Source organism: Phyllostomus discolor, chromosome 8, assembly GCF_004126475.2.
Source record: "Phyllostomus discolor isolate MPI-MPIP mPhyDis1 chromosome 8, mPhyDis1.pri.v3, whole genome shotgun sequence".
Classification (NCBI taxonomy): Eukaryota; Metazoa; Chordata; class Mammalia; order Chiroptera; family Phyllostomidae; genus Phyllostomus; species Phyllostomus discolor.
The window spans coordinates 48,193,758-48,216,287 of NC_040910.2; the positions used below are offsets into that span (position 1 = coordinate 48,193,758).

The 22,530-nt window shown below is 53.0% G+C and overlaps 1 protein-coding gene across 1 annotated transcript in view; it reads right to left on the reverse strand.

Annotated features, from left to right (window-relative positions):
• Positions 1 to 1,750: 1,750 nt before the first annotated feature.
• UNC13A (unc-13 homolog A) overlaps positions 1,751 to 22,530 on the reverse strand; it is a 58,178-nt gene continuing 37,398 nt past the window's right edge. The window contains 18 exon segments of the mRNA XM_028519828.2: positions 1,751 to 4,970; positions 6,569 to 6,728; positions 7,656 to 7,748; positions 11,531 to 11,678; positions 12,586 to 12,666; positions 13,050 to 13,106; positions 14,488 to 14,517; positions 15,665 to 15,703; positions 17,209 to 17,214; positions 18,054 to 18,177; positions 19,269 to 19,421; positions 19,844 to 19,932; positions 20,170 to 20,247; positions 20,722 to 20,805; positions 21,821 to 21,964; position 22,221; positions 22,343 to 22,427; positions 22,430 to 22,437. Of these exon segments, the coding sequence (XP_028375629.1) occupies positions 4,670 to 4,970; positions 6,569 to 6,728; positions 7,656 to 7,748; positions 11,531 to 11,678; positions 12,586 to 12,666; positions 13,050 to 13,106; positions 14,488 to 14,517; positions 15,665 to 15,703; positions 17,209 to 17,214; positions 18,054 to 18,177; positions 19,269 to 19,421; positions 19,844 to 19,932; positions 20,170 to 20,247; positions 20,722 to 20,805; positions 21,821 to 21,964; position 22,221; positions 22,343 to 22,427; positions 22,430 to 22,437 (1,681 nt within the window). The 3' untranslated portion in view covers positions 1,751 to 4,669.

Consider the following 22,530-nt stretch of genomic DNA (forward strand, 5'->3'; position numbering starts at 1 on the left):
TTTTATTTATTTTTAGTCCTCACCCAAGAACGTGTTAATTGACTTCAGACAGAGAGAAAGGGGGAGAGAGAGACACCGATCTGAGGAACAGCGATTAGTTGCCTCCTGTATGTGCCTCAACCAGGGATTGAACCCGCAATCTGGGTTTGTGCCCTGACTGGGAATTGAACCTGCAACATTTTGGTGTTCAGAACGACCCTCCAATTAACTGAGCCACCTGGCCAGGGCTATTTTTATTCATCACACTTATGTATCCTTAAATTATATCTGTAGGTGTACCTTGTGGGTGTAAATATGCATAGCGAGTTTTTGAGCTTTATAAATGTGCTGTCATGTTCTCTGATGCCTTCTGGAACTTGTTTTCACTCTGCATCACACTTGTAAGATTCGTTTGTGTCAATAGTTGAAGAACCTCACTCATAGAGAATGCAGACACACCTGTTACTGGTCCGTAGGTGCGATGTTGAGACTCAGAGGGTCGGAGCAAGATGGTTTGTTTCTCACAGCACAGCAAGCAGCATGCACCTCGGTCTTTGAGCTCCACGGGCGACATGACAGACCCCACATGTGGAGGGGTCTGTCAGGGCCAAGGGCTGAATACGCTTTGTAGCAAGCAGCAGACAAACCAGCTCCCCTGTCAGGAAGTGAGCAGTTACGCCGAAGTCCCACTGCATGGCGCACCTGTCTCGCTAGGAAAATGGCTGGGTCTCAGGAAAAAGATAAGGGCTGCGGTGTGGCACATCTGCCAAGGATGGCCAGTGACACACAGGGTCCCTGGCAGGCTGCCCCTCTCGGCATCATGCAGACAGCTATAGTTCATCTATTTTTGTTTTTTTAATTTTTAAAAAGATTTTATTTATTTTAGAGGGTAAAGAAGGGAGAGAAACATCAATGTACAGTTGCCTCTAGTGCATCCCTTGTTGGGGACCTGACCTGCAACCCAGGCATGTGCCCTGACTGGGAATCAAACCAGCAACCCTGTGGTTTGCAAGCCAGCGCGAAATCCACTGAGCTACACCAGCCAGGGCTGTAGTTCATCTATTTTTATAGCTGTATAGTATTCTTGTGTGAAAATACGACAATGAGGCTGCTTCCAGTCTTTCTACCCATGTGCAAGTCTTCAGAGTGGAATTGCTGAGTCATATGTAACCCCTCTGGTTTAGCCACTGTTTGTTCCACTTTTAGCCCTTTTTGCTTTTATTTGCAACTAAAAGTACTCATGGAACTCACTCCCAGTGGTGGATCCCATGGCCTGGCTCTGGCCACTCTAATACAGAAACAGCCCAGATCTTCGGAGGACAGTCCCTGAATTTACCATGAAACCCTGAGCTGAGTGAGACTCAGTTTCTGCTCCCTGGTGTGATGGAAGATCAAAACAGAAATTAAATTTAGCTGTAGAAAAATGCAGTTTCCGTCCTTTGCATCTCCAAGTTTATAAAATGAGATTCTCACCTGCTACGTCAAAACAAAAGGATCGCAGACAAACACGGATTTGGGGGGTGCGCCCCTGGCTTTTTTGTTCTTCATTTGAGTTAAGAGCAACTGCTGCTCCCTATCCCGGATTCAAATTCTGACTCCACCCCTTCCACAAAAATCTCACCTTTCTGGGACTCTGTTTTCCTGCTCTGTGAATTGGGGCAATGCTACTTGTAGATAGGTTGGTTTGTGGGCAGAAAGCATGTTCAACAGTCTGCACATAGTAGGTGTGTATTTTTGCTTTTCTGGGAAGGCAAAGCCACCACTATGGGTCTGAAGCTGGGTACTTTTTTTTTTTAATGTTTGCTGTTAATAAAATATTTTTACAGAGACCAAAAAGTCAGAATAGTGCAAAACATGTCAACATCATGCATTCATGATCACTTTTCGTGGTTTTAAACATTTGTTCCAAGTCACATATTTACAGAGAAATGGGGGCACCTGTGCAGATGCTGGACCAACGGGATGGAATTAAAACAGTGTTTTGACTTCACATTTGCAGTCACATGCTAAGAGAAAGGTATGTAGAGGAAGAACCTCCTGGACTGGGTGGCAGGGTTCAAGGTCAGAGGGGCAGGGCCAGGGGTGGGGTCTGAGCCCACCCCCACCCCGAGGTGCGGCTGAGGATGCCTGGGAACCTGCCGCCCCAGCCCTGTGCCTCAAAAGAGCCACTATGGCTGGGTAGTGGTGAGGGGGTGGGAATGGGTCTTACTCAACACCATCAACTTGATTTCTTTCTTAAAAAAAAAAAAAAAGAAAAGAAAAAGGCAAAGAGAAAAGCAACACATGTCAGCAAAGACGACTTTGGTCCTTAACAGTTCATAGGAGGGAATGTTCAGGGAACAGATGGGGTGGTGATACAAACCAAGTCCCCAGAGAGCTCCCCTTCCTCTGCACCTGGACAGCAGAGTCTGGGGTGACTCCAGGATGTCCCTACTCTGCCCCTCCCTCAGTGTCCCCATCTGTAAGATGGACAGCGCAAAGTGGACAGTGCAAGGGGTAGGGGTCAGGGACAGTAAGGTCTCTGAGGTTCCAAGGATTTCTAGTTGGGTGTTAAGTATTTTTTGCATCTCTGCTGGGGGTGTGGTGAGGTTTCAGGCTCTGGTGTCTGGGTCAGAGGGATTGGGGACATGGCCAGAAAACTCCACATTTTGGGTAAACCCTTTTAGATGAGACTAGTGACAGCCAGAAGAGTGGGTCTCTCTTCCTTCTAGGTCCCCAATTTTGCCATTTCTCTTGTCTCTCTCCATCTCTGAGTCTCTCTCTCCATCTCATGGTCTCTGTTCCCACTGGGGTGTGATCGTACTCTCCCGATTTTGTATCTTCTCTCTCCCTCCTTCTCTTTTTGTTGGTGTGCTTACTCTGTCTCTGACCCTCCTGGGGAGGGGACTGGCTCTGTCGAAGATGTTCCTCAATGTCACACTCCTCCACCTCATCAGGGGCCCACTCTACTTCATCCTTTTCCTGACTCATGGAAAACTGGGGCCAGCTCCTCACAGGAATCAAGGCCCACTGCAACCCTGAGACCCCACGAGTCCACCAGGGTTCAGAACCCTGGCCACCCCAGGTGAGGTGAAAGCCTAGCGGTGTTATCCCAGGTCGGGCATGGCATACACTTGCCGGGCAGGCTTAGGGAAAGTGCTGCTTCTCTTTGAGCCTTGCTGTTCCAACACAGAAACTTCCTGATTTCAAATCCTTCCAGCTCCTTGGATTCCTCTCCTGTCTCTTCCATGTCCTCTCTCCTCTCTATCTTGTGACTCTGCCACAGTGTGGCTGGAATACCTCCTTTGTGCCCAGATCTGTGTGGGAAGGGAAGGCTGACAGGGATGGTCATGGACAGATACACATGCGGAGGTGTGCTCACAGAGATGTCCCCCACGGCATAATTCACCTAGCCATACCCTCTGTGTCTTCTCTGTGCTCAGCCTGTGTGGGCCTTCAGAGGCCTCAGACTGAAGTTGGAGGAAAACAGAGGCTGTCACAGATGCCTCCAGTCCCATGGCTTCTGGGACAGAGAGTGGGGAAGCCCTGAGGGGAGCAGTGACAATTTTCTACAGGAGATACTTGTGGTGAGTTTTGAGGGATGAGAAAGAGTTCCCACGGAAAAGAGGGAGGAAATTTCCAAAGCACATGCCTGGGGTGGTGTTGGGGAACCCCACATCTTCCCCCTCTGGAGTTTCTGGTCTCTTTCTGTTCTTTCCTGTCTGGAGACTTCTGGGAGAGGAAGTAGAAGTCGGGGGTGGGGGTGGGTCCAAGGAATCCGAAATCCTCACTTATTGTTGGCAGGAGGTCAAGAGTTGGCCCAAGGCCCCCCATCTCTTGTATGGTCGGGGCAAGTCCCCTGTAGGGGGTTAGCAGCAATTGGGAGCACTGTCCCGTCACCCAGTCTCAGCCCATCCTCAGATGTGGCACACAGGCCAAAGGGAGTGGGGACAAGGCATGGCACTGGGACCCACAGCAAACCTAGGGGCCTCAGTTTTGCCATCTGTCAACTGGGTGGGTTGAACTCTATGATATGAGGATTAGGCATGGTCAGGTGGGATTGAGGCAAAAAAAAAAAACAACACCCCATAGGTTAATGCAGGAGCCCCAGAGCCGTTCCCTGGGCCCCCAGGGTTTGGGCGCCCTAGGGCGCATGTGCTTTTGTAATCCCATCTTAGGCCCTCTTCCCGTTTGTTTTTTGCACGAACATAAAAAGAGGCTCGGGTCCGAGGCCCTCCAGCCACCATCCTAGTCCCTCCAGTCCCTAAGACCACCCCAGACCACCCACAACTAGCCCAGGGCCCGCCCCTCGAGGGAGCTTAGAGTTCCATACTTGGCAATTGGTCTTGGGCCCCAGGGCTTGGGGACCCGTCTTATGGCTTTTCCATGGGACAGGAGGCAGGGGACCAGAGCCGAGGGACCTGGCTTCCTCCATAAGGGGTGGGACTCTCCCATCCTAGCTCGAAAGGCCGCGTAGGCGCTGCGGCCGTTGCTTCCGGGAGACGAGGTGGCTTTTTCCTACCCCGCGCCCTAGGGCGTGGCCTTCCGAGGGGGTGGGGCATCTCCCGTTCACAATTCCCCAGAGCAGGAAGTTAAGCCAAGGGCGCAGGCGCAGACCGCCCTCGGCGCAGAACCCCCAGACTTGCACTCAGAAAGGTCCCACCCCGCCTTCCCTGCACAGGCGCAGTGCTGCCCACCCGCGCCCCCAGCGCTAGGGCGCCGGCGCAGCACCGCCTTCCTCCGCGGAGCGCGTGTCTGATTTGAGCTTGACGAACTCCTTGGCTACCTCGTCGTTGCTGCGCTGCGACAGGATACGCAGCACCGTGAGGCCCGTGTCGTCCATGTGGATGCGGCGGCCGAGGGGCAACCAGCAAGCGGCGCTCCCGCGCTGGACCAGCTCACGTAACTGCAGCACGGCCAGCCCCACTGTGCGATCCTCACGAGCAAAGCAGTAGTCTTTGACGCACACCTGCAGCTCGTAGCACTCGGGGCCCGCTTCCGCACTCAGCGTGCTGTGGAAAGCGGAAAGTCAGAGTAGGTCCCGCGCATCGGTCAGCCCCGCCCCTACCGATGGCCCCACCCCACGCCAGCCCCTCCCACCTGGCCAGCCTAGTGGCCCAGTCCACCTCGCCGGGTAGGCAACACCTACACGCAGTCCTTCCATTTTCATACTCTCCTACTCTAGGCCCGCCAGCCACTGCCTCAAGTGACTGGCCCCACAGCCCTTCACTGGGCCATGTCCACACCAGCTGGCACCACCACCACCAAGGAATGTCCCTGTCATGTCTCTCTTCCCTCCATTCTGCTCCACACCCAACAACACTCTACCATGTTCCTACCCCAGGTAATCCTTACCCCAGAGCCCCCTGGCTAGGCCATGCTTCCACCACCCTGATACCCGACGTCCACACCCTTAATCCACTGAGCTGCTGCCCTCACTAACCTGCTGCTCCTGCTGCACCCAGAAGCGCCATACCAAGCTCCCACCTGAACACAATTTCTCCCTTGATATGGCCCCTCCCCATGCTCCCTAGCCCACTCCTTTTATCTCCAAGATGCTCTCCAGATCTGCCTCTGCCCTGATGTCTCACCGCAACTTCCCCTGTCCCCAGGCTCTATCCGTAGTGAAGCTGGGATCCCGCCGCTCTGGCGACTTGCCATGACACCAGCTGATCAAGGGCCCCTCAGCTTGGCCAGGCCCACACCACTGTTCCACGTCCCCCTCTCAGGCTGCACTTCTAGCCCTTAAGTACCCCAGCCCACCCCAGGAGGCATAAGCCCCCCTTTGGGTAAGGATTCCAAGCATTGTGTCAGGTGACCTATTATTCCAAAGTCCACTGGCCCCCTTCTAACAGACTGGTCAGCTGTGGTCCTTCAGGAGTCCCTACCTCTCCCCAGCTCTGATGCCTTCTGCACTTCTGTCCTCAAGAACAGCCCCCAACGTTACCCTGCCCAGTGAGGTTTGCACCTCACCCAAAAATCCACCCATTGAACTCCACCCACTCTGTACACCCTGATCAGATTTATTTATGGCCCCCAGGGTCTGTGCTCTCTAGATGCCTGATGCCTTGACCAAGTTCACAGCTGCCGACCAGGAAACCTATCCAGATGTGACCCCACACACCTCAATAACATGCACCCCATACCCTGGACCAAGCTGCACTCCACTCCTGTCCCCAGCAGCAGACCCCTCAGATGACCTGCCCCAACATACCTGACAAGGCTCACTGCTGACTCCATGAGTCCTCACCTCCACACCTTCTCCCGGATCATGACCCCCTCACACCTTAGCCAGGGTCTCCAGCCCCAGAAATGGCCCTGACCAACACATCCCTCTGCCCACACTTCCCCTCACCTTCCCAAGCCCTTGTCATGATGTTATATCACATTTGGTGCCACTCCCCCAGACCTGCTTGCCCCCAAGGTAGTCAACTCCATCCTGGTGTCCCCTGACTGATGTCATTCCTGCACTAAGTTGCTTCTGTTCCCAGCACCCCCACCTAGGACGTGACCCCTTGCATTCCTGCATCCAGGAACCACTGGCTCATCAGACATCCCTCCAGCCTAGTGGGCTGAGGTTAACCCAGCAAATGCTCGCTCCCAGACTCACAACTGGAAGCTCTCATTGTACTTGGGAGCCCAGCTGTTGTTCTTGGATTTGGTTGCAAACTTGCGTTTCTTGTCACTGAGATGGGGCCCAATGATGTTGACCTCAATGAATGGACGGAAAATGCCAGAAGTCTGCCACTTGAGGTCATTGGCAGCCACCACTATTGGAGGAAGAAGAGGGGAAGATTGGTCAGGTTCCCTCATAATGGGGTTGTGGTTTTAAAAGCCGGTCTTAAATACTACATTTCCCAGCATGCTTCTGAAGCTAAGTGTAGCTGTGTGACTAAGCTCCGGCCAATGAAATGTGAGAGAAAGTGACCACCCAACTTTTTTGTGGCTTAAAAGGGAAAATGCCTTGAACTTTTTCCTCCAGCTGCAGGCTAGGATACTGGTCAGCCTGAGTTCTTTGGGACCTTATAGAGGAGGAAAATAATGTGGTGGGTTTTTTGGTTTGTTTGTTTTTTGTTTTCCCCATAAGATGGACCTACGTTTTAGAGGAAAATAGGAAAATTTTGAGGCAAAAAATGTGGTAAAATAATAACATAAATAACACAATATTTCACCAATGTAAATGTAAAGCAACATTCAGACTATAACAAGCACCCCCATTTGCCTCCCAATTTGGGGAAAGTGCATCTTATAGTCCGAAAATACGGTACATTAGGGATGAAAGTGCCACAAAAGATGGCAGAGACCTGGATCCCCAATTCCGTGATGTCTCAGTATCAGCTCTGGGCTGACTGTCATTGGGAGTCACCTCAGAGAAAAATGTATTCTCTCTGTTTAAACCACTGTTATTCTAGACGTTGGCCAAAATTGCCTTCTCTGTGTTCTAATTTACAAAAATAAAAGCCAATGAAAGAATAGTAGGGCTGAGAGATGGAGAAAGTAGAATTGATTCCTATAACACTGTTTGTACCCCTGGATTCAGCCATGCCTGAAGGTGGTTAGTTCTGGAATTTTCAGTTTTATGAACTTTTTTTTTTAATGGAAAAAGTTTTTCTTACTAGAGCCAAGAGTTTGGTTTCTGTTTTAGAACCTAGTACATCCTGGCTGAGGCACTCCCCCTCTCACCTCAGGCTGCTCACCTTTCACTGTGACCTTGTGTTCACCAGTTCCTGGATGAGTGAAGAGCTCAACGTGGAGGGAGACTTCCCCTACAGGGTCTTCCACACCAGAGCCTGGGTGGGGCAGGGGAGGATGTTTGGTGTCAGCTCCATTCTTTCCCACCCACCAGAAGGGACTTGGATTGCTTCCCTCCTCCTACCACGTGCTGGCAGCACCAGGTCAACAGCCCTGACAGGGTGGCACCGAGGACTGGCTAGGGTGGTAGGTGCTGTCGGGGAGTCAGGAATCCAGGGCTCAAGCCTTTCACTGCCTTGCTCTGTGATCTCAGGTAGATCTCTGAACTTCTCTGAGCCTAATGTGTCTGCTTCCCACCTTTGTTTTTCGACTGACCACCGTGAAGTCAAAACTCAGTCTTCATCTAATACACCATCTTAGCAGCATCCGACACTCTGGCTTCCTGTGCCTCAGTTTCTCCTCTTGGCTACAACAATGCCACACTCTCCAAGTTCTCATCCTACACACTAATCACTCCTTATCCTCTTTTTTCACCTCCTCCTCCTCTGTCAATCCTCAAACTGTTGGGGAACCCCTGTACCCTAGGCCTTGACCCCCTTCCTTGTCTTCACTTCCTCCCTAGGTACTAGAATGTTAGAAGATCCTACCAGCTCTACCTTCAAAGTACGTCCAGCATGTCACCTACCTCCCTAGCCTCCAGTCTCCGTCCCAGCCCCCCCTCATCGCACTCCTGGACTATTGATTGCAGTAGACTCCTCCCTGTCTTCCTGCATCCTCCTCTGAGCTGCTCTCAGCACACCAGAGGGAAAACCTATTAAGTTAGATCACATCCCTTCTTTCCTCAAAACCCTCCCATGTCACCTGGAAGTAATCAAGTCCTTTTTGTGACCTGCAATATTCTTCCTGATATATCTCGCTATTACCTCTCTTGCCTCACTTTCCTCCACTCTGACACTTGCTAACTCTGCTTCAACCACAGGGACTTCCTCTTTTATTTTCCCTGCCCCCAAACCATTCCTCTTCTAATAGACAATCCCAAATTTCCACTGAGAAATGCTCCCACCCTCACCTCAGACCTTGTGACTCCCTAGTCAGAGCATTCCTTGCCCATGCTGCACTGATTAGCTGAGGGATGGTCATGTGACTCAAGCTGAGCCAGCAGGAGTTGGCTCTGGGGCTTTGGCTGTAAGTGTTAAGAGAAAGTCTTTCTGTCTCTCTGATGCTAAGCTGGCAAGGCTGTCTCTGCCCAGTAAGGAGAGAGGCTACCCAACAGAGGTCTCAGAAGAGACCAATGACCACTGGCATTGTCGAAGACTCTGGATCCAGCTATTCCTGATGCTAATTCAACCCCTAATTTTTTAGTTCCACAGTTAACAAATTCTCTTCTCTGCTTGAGTCAGCGTGAGGTGCACTTCTGTGTCTGGCCAGCACAAGCATCCTGATTGGTTTTGCTGAGGATCATTGAAGGGCAGCTTAAAAGTTCTGTCCCCGTCCCTCCCTCTGTGACTTTGGCAAGGGCATCCTGTAGGGCCTGGGAACCTGTGACTGCCAGCACACCCAGCCAGGCCCCTCCCCAACCTCCCAGGAAGCACCCCACCCTGGAGCACCCCATGCATGGGGGAGGACAGGAGGAGAATTGGGAGTGGGGGTGGGGAAGGAGAACGGGTCAGTCCAAGGTTGATTCCAGGTCACTTGAATGAGAAGGAAGTGACTGAGGCTCCGGGGCATAGAAGCCTGCAGACCCCCAGCACCCCAGTACTGGGGTGTGCACCCCCATCTTCGATGTTACCCCAGGCCACTTTCCTTATCATCTCAGGCTCTCACCCCATCCTCCCCCCAACCAGTCACATGCTCAGCCTCACCTCCCCCCCTCCCCCAGGCTGATGCTTCATTGCAAGCTCAATCCGGGCCATAATGAGGGTGCCAGAGGGGAGTCAGATGGTGGTGGGAGGGGTGAGGGGTCAGACCAAGGCCAAAGCTAGTAAGAAGGGGGAGGGGGGCAGTGCTGTGCACCCCCCTCCCGAGGTTTGCTGGCTCCAAGAGGAAGGGTCTTTTCTGGGCCTCTCTGTGCTTCTCTCAACACCTCCCCTCCCCCCATAAGCCCTGGTCTCCCCCACAGGGGAAGGTTCCTCGGGCAAGTGGTTTCTCCCTTGAGACTCAGTGTCCTCATTTATAGACTGATGGACCCCCTTGCAGGGCAACTAGAAGGAATCTTTGTAAGAATCCTTGAGAAGTGTTTGGCACAAGGGCTGGTTCCTAGTTAGAGCCTGAAAAAAAATTTCCTATGCTAGGAAAAGTGAGAGCAAGTATAATAACAACAACAACAACAATAACTAAACATTGCTGCGAACTATTAAATGTCAGAAACTGCCCTAAATTTAATTCATCACATCCTATGAATTAAGATCCTTGACTGTCTCCAGTTTAGAGATGACAAAACTGAAGCTCAGGGGGCTGTTCCTTGCCCTAGGTGCCCAGCCACTGAGTGGCAGAGCTGGGATCTGGTTTAAGAGATACACAGGGAGAAATGGATGCCGACTCATAACGCTTCTCCTTCCCCATGTGGAACCAGCAAGCCGTCCTTCCCCCTTGTCCACCTTGGTCCCCATAGCCTGTCCGGCCCAGACGTGGCCCGGGGCCGTGGAGGTGGAAGGACGGGCCTTTTACTAGCCGGGGCTGGGAGGGGCGCAGGCACCGGGCACTGGGCGCGGGCGGGCGGCGGAGGCACGTACCCTTCTCAGGATAAATGTCTTCACTAAGGGTAAACCTAGTCCCTTTTCCACCATGGACTAATCGCGGGGGAGGGGGGAGAAGGGAGGGAAGGGGGCAGAGACGAGAAATCCAGGGGCGAAGATGGAGGGCGAGTGTGTGTGGGGTGAGCAAGGGAGGCGTGGAGGGGGCGGCGAGTGAGAGGGAGGAGAGACAAGAGAGAGAGAAACGTCAGCTGCAGACGGAGAGACGGACAGCTTCCCGCACCGGGGGACACCAGGGACACCAAAAGCAGCAGTGTGGACTGGGCACGAAGCTGAACGTAGAGGCCTGACGTCCAGGGAGGGCCAGGGCTGACTGGGGTGGGGAAAGGCGCCCCGGTGCCCGTAGGGCTTTGCTCCCTCCACCCTAGCCATTCCTTCCACTGCTGGGTCAGCGGCCAAAGTTCTCTCCCTTGTTCGCACAATTAAAGCCAATTTTGAAAAGTGGGGGTCCCTGGGGAGGAGAGCTAGTTGTGTTCCCCAGCCCCAGCTGCGGTGTGCGAGCTCAGAGAGGGACTGGAGACAGGCAAGAGAAGAGAGAATTAGAGAAATGGGAACTTCCTCTCCCTACACCCTCTCTAGGTTGGGGTCCTACCCATCCCTGGGGTTGTCAATCATTCCTTAGCCCCAGACAATACAGAAGTCCCCTCCTCCCCTTCAACCTTTCATCCTGAGGTCCTTTCCCTGGAGCTGCCATCACCCATCGGCCACAGGAAGTCAGAAGTCCCGCCCCTGCCAGAGCTGTCAATCACTCCTTGGGCGCCCCCACAGTAGAGGTCCCGCCCCCAAAGCTGTCAACCTTGTGTTCAGGTCGCACCCCTAGAATCTGTCAATCACCTTGGTCTTTGACATCAGAGGTCCCTCCCCAGAGCTTTCAATCACCTCCTGGTCCTAAGACTCGTCACAGATTTCCCCAGACGTCAATCATCTCCTGGCCTGGTGACATAAGAGATCCCACCCCCACAAGCTGTGGATTTCATTGGTCAGTGACATCAAGCAGTTCACAAGATCCAAGCTGTCAATTTGCCATGACATGACAGAAGAGATGAGCCAGTGGCAACTGGTGGCTGGGCTAGGCTGCCCGTGTGGGAGGGCGGGTGTTCGCCTGGAGCTACCCTGGGGCCCCTTACCCTGGGCTGCCTGTGTCTGCACGAAGGTCTTAATGAGCAGGTCCGTGGCCTGCGTGTAGAGAGACAGGGCGTAGCGCAGGGACTGAAGGTCTGGGCTCTTCTCCAAGAAGGTCTTCTTGAGGCCCACACCGCCCGCGTGGAAGTATTGCTGTGGGCACAGGGTGGGGAAGGTGAGGCCAGAGGCACCCCCTATCAGCTCATTGTGGTGAGCCCCCATGCCCTGTCCTCCATCCCTCTGCCTTCTGCAGTGATGGAAGGGGTGATCTGGTGGTCTCCAAAACACCCAAGTGTGGTGCTGCTGCTCCCTACCTCCACTCCTGCCCCAGACCTTCTAGTGGACTCTCAACACCCTCAGAATAACACTCAAACCTCCAACCCCTCACTCGGCTCATTGTGGCTCTAACTGTGGTGCATCCTCTCTGCCTTCTCCCCAGCTGTCTTCCCTAGAACAAGCTTGCCTCAGGGCCTTCGCACTTACTGTGCTCACTGGTGGTGAGGCCCTCTCTGCCCCTACCCTGGCTCCTTGTCTTCCTTTGATCAAGGTTTCAAGGAGCTTTCCCTGACCCCCACTCTTTAATATGTTGCCCAACTCCATTTCAACAAAACACTTTTTTTTCAGGGTAGTTTTCATGCTTTTCATTTCCTGGAGACCACAGCCCCTTTCATGCCTCCACGTTCTTGCATGGGCTTGGCTCCTGCCTAGAACGTTGTTTGCTTTGCCTTATGAACTCCTATGCATTCCTCAAAACCCACTTTCCTCATGTCTTCTTCCAGAAAGTCCTTGCTGCTACCTCCCTGGGCTATGCCAGCTCCTGTCCTTCCATCTACCACACTCTGACCCCACGGGGCTGGGGACGTCCGTATCCACCTGTGCCCCACAGCCTGGGGCTCCTCTGGGCCCCACAGCCTGGGGCTCCTCTGGGCCTTGCCAGAGGGTCATCAGAAAGTGTTTATAAATTGAATGAGTTAAGGTGGGTTCGAACCTAGGTCCATGTCCGCATCAGCCACACCTTCAGCCTGCCCCACCTGGGATAGGTAGGGGTGGAGCATCTCACCTTGATGGTGTCCAGGGCCAGCTCAACGACTGCACACTGCTTTGGGGTCAAACTCTTGGCTTCCTCTCGTACCATGTGGTCCTGGATGGATGGAGAGAAGGGCCAGGTGGGTGGAGCAGGCCCTTCATTAGGGATCTGCCAATCTATGCTACTAGTCCTTATAAAACTAGAAGGAGTTAGATAGTGGGTCTGACTTTTCATCATGGTGTCCCCAGCACTCAGCATGTAACTGGCACACAGCAGGTGCTCAATAAATATTTGTTGAATAAATTATTTGCACCCTTCATCAAGCTGTATCTGAAGTTGAACCATGTACATCTTTCCAATACACCAGAAAAATAAATCGTGCTTAAGCCAGTCTGAGTAGTATTCCTGCCCCACGAACCTGCAAAGTACGTCACTATTCTGGGACTTCTTCCCAAGGAATCCCCACCCTGATTTCCTGCCCCCACCCCTGGGCTCACCTTGAGTTTAGACAGCTGACCCAGCTCCTTGGCTGCATTGAAGATCATCTGAGTTCCCTGTGGGTAGGCAACAGACATAGCCAGGTAAGGGTGGGGTCCTCCAACCCAGTCCCCAAGCCCCTGCTGATACCCTAGCCCTGGACATCTTCTTGGTTCTTGTCCAAAGGCTCTGGGCAAGGCAATGGGTGTGTCCTGGACACACATCTGGAGCCTCCCAGGAAGTGCTGAGAGGTGGTGACTCTGTCCCCAGAAATCCCTATCCTGTGGGGATGTTATCCACCCTCCCACCTCCACCAGGACCCCAGGTTTTGGGGACAGAGAAGAGAAACAGAGAGAGAGAGAGAGAGCAGGCTGTGAGGGGCGGTGGGTAGGGGGAGCTCCAGATGGTGTTTGTAGGTGTGGGTGGGCCTTACCAGCCCAAAGTCAGAGGGTCTTGAGGAAACCGTGGGATGGGCTCTAGTGAAACCCCCACTACTTGCAGGACCATTCCCTCTGTGGGAGGCATTTCCCCGTAATCTGGGGGGGTCTGTTAGTCTGACCTTTTAAAGGAACAATCTTCCCCAACAACACACACCTCAATATACCCTTCCCCTGCCCTCCTCCCCAAACAGACACCATCAGGATGGTGTCTTAGTTGTTGTCCCAACAAGCTGAGTGGGGCAGGGTTCAAACACCAGCTCTGCTGTGTGGCCCTGAGCAAGTCACTTAACCTCTCTGAGCCTTAGTTTTGCCATCCAGATGAGGGAAATCATATTCATTTCAAGGTTTAGCTGCGCCTGTGTCTTTGTTCAATGGTTATTGCTACTAGCACTTGATCTAAAGGTCATGTGTAGTGCTGGGGGAGACAGGGTCCAGGCCTGGAAGTCCCATGTCCTGCCTCCTCCATCACTTTGCTGGGTGACCTGAGGTGTGTCCCAGATCCTTTCAGGGCCTCAGTTTCTTCCCCTGGGTAACAGGGGCACCCCTTGGAGGATGGGGTGGGGCTGAGTATCAATGAAATAAGGAGTCCTGCATTACTGGGTCCTGAGCCCGTCTGGGGGTCCTGGGCAGGGAGGGAGACATTCACAGCTAGGAGATGTAGAACTAATTATGTGGACACTCAACCAGCTGACCCATGGAAGCCACTACGTGTGCTGTCACCATCCTGGCTGTCTTTGCTCTCTTATTTCTGGTCTGTGATTCCCCAAGGCTGTAATGAGGCACAGTTACTCAGGAGATCAGCTGCTTGAGCCTCAGTTTCCCCTGCTACCCCCTCCTCCCTGCCTGCTGCGCCCCCGCCTGCCACCCCTCACAAGCAAGCCAGACAGACAGAGGAAGAAGAGACCGACAGATGGGTTCACAGAACAACCCAGACGGCACGGACCACAGGGGTGGAAGGAGGCAGGGGGTGGGGTGGGGGTGAGGAGGCGCCAGACAGACAGTGAGAGGTCGGTCTTACATCTGAGTGGCTTGGCAGTTTCGCCCTGCCCTGTGAAGAGAATCAGGTGGAGGTCAGAGTTCAGGTGCTGGCTGGGAGGATAGTCAGTGGGACTTCCCTGCCCCCTCAAAGCATAGTCCCACCTCCCTGCCCAAGAGCTCCCTCCCAGGTCCTGGGTCTAATGATGAGCTCCCTCCCCAGCTAAGCACTTTCCCTTGTCCCTCGGTGGGGGGTTGGGGCCAGGCTCCTGGATTGCCATGCCAAGAGCCTAGCACCAGCCCATCACCTTGGGACAGATGCCCAGTCCCATAGTCAGCCTGCCCCAGGGTGGGGCACCTTGGGGAAGGGGAGAAGAGACAGAGCTTGAGGCCTATTGTCTCCCAACTCCCAAGACCTTATCCCGGCAGGCCTGACTCTAAAAGAAACATGCTAACAGGTATCACAAGTTTGCTCAACACACGGACACTCAGGCACATCCATGAGTGTGCAGAAAGTTTATGCACACACACACCCAAGTTGACATACAAAGACACACACTTGCAGAAGTCAAATGCTAAAATATACATGTGCATTCCTAAATACTTGCACATGTGTGCACAGTCATCCCCACCCACACACAATCTCCCCCTCCCACAGATGCACATGCATGTGTATGGTGCCTGGCACCTTGAAGGTGGCTGGATGACTGCGTAGGGAAGTCCTACAATCCACATTCATAAAGCGGAGACCTCACTTGTGTGCACAAAGGTGTGAGAGCTCCCACACAAGTGCACAGCAATGGCACTGTTTGTGTGTTGCTACAGCTCCCATCTCTTTACAGTATACAACCATTAGAACACAAAAATCTGCATGAAAAACAACACATGTCTCATCCCAGGGCAATGGTTCAGTGTCTGGGCCCTTCTCAAAGCCACAGGATTTCAGCTGAGCGCAGGCCTGGGGTAAGCTCCTTGCATGTTGTCCTGAGAGGGCAGGAGCTGCATGTGCACACATCAGCTCACACGTGCACACACACCGTAAGCCTGTCCCTGGGGAACTGCCTCATCTCTGCATCCTGGTTGTAAGGGTGCCAGTTAGGACCCCTTCCTCCCCTCCTCATGACCCCAGCTGACCGTCTTGCCCACGCACACGGACACACATGCACACATAAGCCCAGACACCAGGGCTCGGGGCCTCAGCACCACAAGGCCCTCATTACCTTTTCTAATCCCTTGCCATGTTTTCTCAAGAGGGTGCCCTGCAGAGACAATGTCACAGGGTGATCAGCCTGGCAAGCCATGGGGGGCGGCTCGGGGTGATCACGCAGGTACTCGTGGGGACCAGGGTGAGGGGCATCTGCGCTGCACAAGGGGCTGGTGACTGGGTCGCACGGGGATGTGTGTGTGTGTGTGTATCTTAACGACTGACTGTTAAAACGTGTGAGGGAGTCGAAAAGACAAGAAAGACAGGAGAAATAGAAATACAGAGCCAGAGAAAAAGGAGAGAAGTCGCTACCAAAATATAACCATTTACATTTGTTTTCTACATGAGGCGCTTGGTTCTTGGGTGAACAGGAAAGCAAACAGTTCCGTATTCAGACAGACCTGACTTTGCATACTGACTCTGGCATCAATTTACTATGAGAGTAAATGACTCCTCCCAAGTCTCGGCTTTCCTCATTGCCAAAACGGGAACAATAAAATCCACCTTTCTCTAAAGGCTCATGACGGTGAGCTGAAATTTCTCGCAGCTAAGAGAGGGTCTGGCGTACAGGGAATCATCAGTAACGTAAGCTCTCTTTGCTTTCTGCCCACCAGTGCACTGTCTGGCTGGGTGCGTTGCCCCCAGATGGTCGTGGCTGAAGCCCACGCTGAAGCCGCCAAGAAATGAGATGAACTCCTGTAAACTTTTGACAAGATTAAATATTGTAAAAGCTTTGTATCTCCCACAAAGAGGGGGACCCTAAAGTGGTTTTACTGCTTTCTGCCCTGGCATGTGTCCACATACTACCCCCCGCCCCCCACAACAGCACTAGAGCTCATGCAGTGACGGCTGCCTCCGCTGGTCATGGAGATGAGCACTTTAATGCATTGTCCCATTCGGTCTTGATAACAGCACTCTGCCAGTTGCTACAATTAACCACTTTTTCCAGACGAAGAGACAGAGGTTGGAAAGTGAAGTGACTTTCCAAGGTCACAGAGAGAGAGAAAGAGAGAATGGCTGGGCTAGGGTCTGACATCAAGTCTACCTGACACCAAATCCATCTCCTTCCTGGGTGCTTGGGTTTATGAGCGGTGAGAGTGGGGTGGGTAGGGGTGGTGGAAGGCCTGCCCTGAGCAGCTGAGTAGTGTCCTGGGTGGTGAGCCCAAAGGGGAGATTAGAGGGGCTGTGTTGACTTTGAACCTCCTAGTCTCCAGGAGAGATCCTGACACCCTAATGGCGTCTGAGCGTGGCGGGGGTTATCTCAACAAAAAGACCAGGGCAGATGTGAAGGTGATAGGCCTGGGGTTTGGGAACCTGGAGGTGCTGCCTCCATACTTATAATGGGGTGGGGGGTTGGTAGGGCCTCCCTCCCTCCCAGCCCCGCCCCCTCCCCATGCTCCACCCCAGACAGACACAGGCACATCTAGGCAGGGGGTGGGACAGTGTGCGGGGCAGTGGGTGAGGAGGGGGCACTGGGTGGGGGGACTGTGGCCACACAGTGGGCTGAGTCCAGACATAGAGCGGACGGACGGACAGACAGACAGAAGGGACTCTACTTACGATCATCTGTCAGCCGTGATGGGGGCCGGGTGGTAGGGAGGGGGGAATAAGTCACCATGAGTCTCCCGGGAAGGCCAGGGAGAGGGCGGGGAAGGCACCGAGGGGTGAACCCCGTGCCCTAGCCCAGCCTGGATGAGGCAGGGTCGGCTGCAGGAGGGCCAAGCCTCCTACACCATTGTTGCCTCTAGGGGGAGACCCCACCCACCCTCCCCAAGCCTCCCACGTCCACCCGAGTGTCCTCCCACTTGGTGCTGAGCCATCAGCAACCCACATATCAAGGTGTCCAGGCCCTGAACGCCTCCCTGGAGGGATCCGTGCCCAGCCACACCCCTCCACAGATGTCATGGTACCTCATTCCCACCCAGCAGCCTAATCCCTGGGGATTACCCTCTCTAGGCTGTTCCCAAAAGGGAAACTCTTGTTCTATTCATCTTTGATCTTTGAAGTCCATGGTGTCTCCCTTCCTTGTCTCTTGATTGACCCCCTAAAGGGCCTCTGATAAACTCAGAGACCCCTATGACTTGTGTGCCCCATAGGTGGTCTTGAGCCCCAAGCCGACTTGTTTTCTGGATGACCTCTGACCTCTGAATGACCTCTTACTCATGTGACCTCTAAATTCTGTAAATGTCATTTGACTCTACTTGACCTCTTTGACCCTTTGATGACTTTTGACCCATGTGTAACCTCTCTGGTTTTCGGCCTCATTGATCTCTGGTGGCTTCTAAGACCCCCGGATGACCCTTATGCCTGGACAACCTCTGAGTCCCAATGCCTTTAGCACCAAGCTCTGTGGCTCCCACAGGGGAGGTGGCCCAGGCATCCCCTCTGACCCCTGTGGGCCTCACCGTCTGGTCGGTGAGGGGTGGCAGGACGATGGTCTTCTCCATGGTGTTCATGACCAGCTTCCACAGCTCCTTCAGTACCCTCTTCAGCACTGTCTTCTCACAGATTTTGGCAAAGAGAGTCAGGCTGGGGATGAGGGGCAGGTATGAGAGAGAGCCCAGCTGGCCCTGACCTGTGGAACCAGGCCCTCCCCCTCAACAGACGGGCAAAGTGGGAAAGCATCCCATGGACATGCCAGAGGGCTCAGAGCCTGTACAGGGGCCTTGGGTAGTCTGATGGAGCTACGATGTGAGAGAAATGGTGGCTGGAAAGCACAGCGGTGGCCAGAGAGGAAAGGGCCACAATGTCTGGGAGGAAGGCCTGAGCCTTAGCATGAGGGCAATGGGGAATTATGGAGTATTCAAGAGAGAGACAAAGACAGACCCTACCGTTCGAAAAAATAGAGTGGGGATAAACTGGATTAGAAGGCAGCATGGAGAATAGGGACTATGAGGAGGCTGGGGCCATGCTCAAGAGGAAGAGGAAGCAAATTATAGGAAAAGGGCAGACTTGAGAGGGAAAACAAAGAATTCATGGTTGGATGTTTGAGGCAATCTACCATGATTCATCCAGCAACTGAACCCCCCACCCACCAAACCATCCCTCCCCCAACCTTCTTTAATGCTCCTTCCATCTATTTTTCCTTCTTTCCTTCCTTTCTCCCTCCCTCTCCCCCTCTCTTCCTTCCTTCCATACATCCAACTTTCTAACCATTCATCATCCATCCTTTCTTCTGCCCTCTCTCCCCCTTCCTTCCATCCATCCTCCCATCTACACTTCCATCTATTTATCCTTATTCCCATCCATCCATCCATCCATCCATCCATCTATCCATCCATCCACCATTCATCCATCCATCCTTTTGTTCATCCATCCATCCTTCATCCACCTTTCCTCCATCTAGCCTTCAAGCATTTATCTTTTAATCTACCCATCTATCCACCTCCCCAACCCTTATGTCATCCATTTATTGGTACAAATACTTACTCACCAATCCCTCCAATGATTTACCCACACATCTTTCCATCCCTTCATTGTCTCTACCCACCCACTCATCCAAGTCATTCAACCGTCACGCAGCAAGCATGCCCAAGCATTCTCTCCGGGCCTGTGCCCAGTCTCTGAGGGCCCTCCCATGGCCTCTCCCTCACCAGCCCAGTCTACTCAGCCTGGCTCACTTGCTGTCTAGCAGGTCCATGATGGGCTGCAGCACATTGTCAGCATCCTGGGCCACGCTGCTGCAGGCACTGGCTGGCACATTGCCGGTGCCCTTCACCTGGCTAAGTATGTCGCCCATCTGTTTGACACACTCCTCAATGTGAGGCTGGAAGCTGAGGGCAAAGAGGGGAGGAGCTCAGACCAGACTCTAAACTCTGGAGAAAGGGCCAGGTGAGGCCATAAATGCTGATCTGTGGACCTTGACCTTTTATCATCAGCATCAGGGAGCCATGGCATAAAACTGAGGAGGGGGCATTCATAATAGTAGAATTTGGCACTGCGCTGACATTTACCATTTTATCACACAGTCCTACTCAGGTACTATTATCATCCCCACTTTACAGATGAATAAACTAAGGCTCAGAGAAGTTAAGACTCACCCAAGGCCACACAGCTAGTAAGCAGTGAAGCCATGATTGAACTCAACTTCATCTAACTCCAAGCCTGAGCTCTTCACCTGAGTCTCTGGACGCCCCAGGCTCAGAGGTCTGGAAGCTGCCCCCTCTCCCTGCTCCCAGCCCTGGAGGTGCCCCACCTGGTAGCAAACACCCGGCTGAGTTCATCCAAGACGTTGTTAAGTTTCACCTGAAGCTCTTTTAAGATGTCACTGGCCTCAGCATCCAGCTAAGGAAGGGGAAGGGACATCTGTCAGGTCAGGTTTACAGAGCATCCACATGTCTGGGGCATTTTCCCACCCAACTCAGGGAAAGGGTCCCCAAGGGGCTGAGGAAGAAACAGAGACACAGGCAGTGAAGCTGCTTGCTGGGGTTTAAGGGAGTGGCTGCACTGGAATTCATCAGGTATGAGCTCTGGGGCCTGCAGGGGTGGGGGTGGGGGTCACCCTGCTCGGCCCCACCTCACCTCCTTGCCTCCCATGGCTTCAAACATCTTCTCTAGCTGAACTCGCAGCTGCTGAGTGTTGTTCATAAGAATGCAGGGCTGGGGATGGGAACAAAGCAGGGAATCAGGGCTCAGGACCCCTCACTAGGGTCTCTTCCACCCACCAGCAGGGACCCTGGATGGTTTCAGGGTCTGGGTCTGGAGAGAGCTGGGGTCCCACAAGGTCATCTGAGAACAGATATTCCTGGGAGTGTCGAGGAGGGTGATCTCTGGGGACTGGAAGTGGGAAGGATGACCCAAGGAAGGGGAGTTCTAGTCATATACCCATGTACTCCTACATGGGTTCAAAGCTTTGCATGCTCATGTACACACACCCTGAAGGTTTCATTTGCCACAACCAGACAGTGACACACTAAGGGCATGTCCCTTCACCTCCAGATCCCCCAAGACATACACAGTCAGACACACACAGTTGGACACACATGCAAACATAGGTCTCAGAGCCCAGGGAAGGATGAAGCCCCAGGGCTGCAGAATGGGGTTGGGAGGGAGGACAGGGGCCCCGCAGGTCACCACTTTCTCCTTCTCCTTGGAGCAGTAGGAGGCGAAGTCCTTGATGATGATGTCCGCGTACTGAAGGAGCACATTACTGATGGTCTGGGTAGGACACGGAGGGTGGTTAAAGGGAGGGCTGGAGCTAGATGGGCCCATCAAGAGCCACCAGTGAAATGAGGGATAAATTCACCCACTTTAGTGCCTAAAATGGACCACTGGGCTGGGTGAATTCTCAACCCAGGAAGGCCGTCATAATCAAGGGAGACACCACCACTTGAAGACAATTATTTTATGTAGATTCAGCTCTTTTTCAGAGAAATCAGTCATCATGTTAACCCAGCCCCAACCACGAACATTATCTGATCCCAAATCAATCTCAATTCGTACTGCATTCTCCAACTTCATGCCAGCCTAAAACAAATCCAATTGAACCTAATCCCAGTTCAATGACCTCAACCTCCAAACTTCCCCAGGGCTCACTCAAATTCTACATAACCCTAAACACTCACTCTAAGGATACCAAATCAAATCTCAATCCTACCAGGAACTCTAAACCCAACCCAACCTCAACCCCATCCCCAACCTTAACTCCAGCTCCAAAATCAACTCCAACTTTAACTACAACCCTGACCTCAACCCCAACCTGAACTCAGATGCTGTCCCCAACTTACAACTCTGACCTCTATGGGACAGCCAACCCCAACACTGACCTCAACCCCAACCTCAGTCCCAGTGTATCACCAATCCCAAATTTTACCTCAAATTCAACTTCAGTTTCAATCTTGACCTCAACCTCAACCCATGAGAATGGATATTCCTGGGAGTGCCCCCACCCATGCCCCAATCCCAACCCATGCCCCAATCCCAACCTTGACTCCAATCTTAATGACATCACCAACTCCAACCTTAACCCAAACCCTGTCCCCAACCACACTTCAACCTCTATGGCATGACCAACTCCAATAGTGGTTTGGGTTGGTTTTTCCACTGGCCCCAACCCCAACCTCAGTCCCAATGATATCACCAATCCCAACTTCGACATCAATCCCAGCCTCAACTCCACTTCAATCTTGACCCTAAGGCTAACTCATCCCCGACCTCACCCATACTCCCGCACCTTGGCAAACCGCCTCATGTAGTGCCCCACAATCTGGGGGTCAGGGCACTCAAGCTTCTTGATAATCTCAAAGCTCTGGTTAAGCTGGGAGAAGACGTCCACCACGGAGCAAGAGAACAGGGCATGCTCTGAGGTCTGCTGGAACTGCAGGGGAAGGGAGACCAGGAGAGAGAGGGGTCAGAGCCAGACAGTCCCCAGAGCTTCGACCCCCCACTCTCCATGAGGAGAACCAGAGACTGACTGTCCTGGGGTGAGATGGATAGTATGTGAGGTTGACTTACAGTCAGACACAGAGGCCACAGTGGGAGGGGAGGTGGGGTCAGGCTTGATAAACTCACATTCATTTGTTGAATGAACAAAAGACTTTAAACACCATGAATAAGACAAAGATTACCGACACCCTCCAGAGACTGGCCTCATCCAATGGCAGTTTTTGCCCCCAAATTGTATCTCAATGGACCACAGAGGGAGCAAATCCACTGTGGGCAGATTGGGAGCTTGGCGGTGGGTAAGCCTTCTCACCCCATCCTCTTGTCTCGCTCCAGGGCCCCGTGCAAGAAATCTCGGGACACCTCCTCATTCTCGTCCAGCCACTGGATGACGAAAGCTCAAACCACCTGGAATGGAGAGCTGGGTGGGACCCTGCTATCTCTTGTCCCCATAACCCTCTGTTTGAACACACCCTGTGGCCTTGGGTGGTCACACCTCTG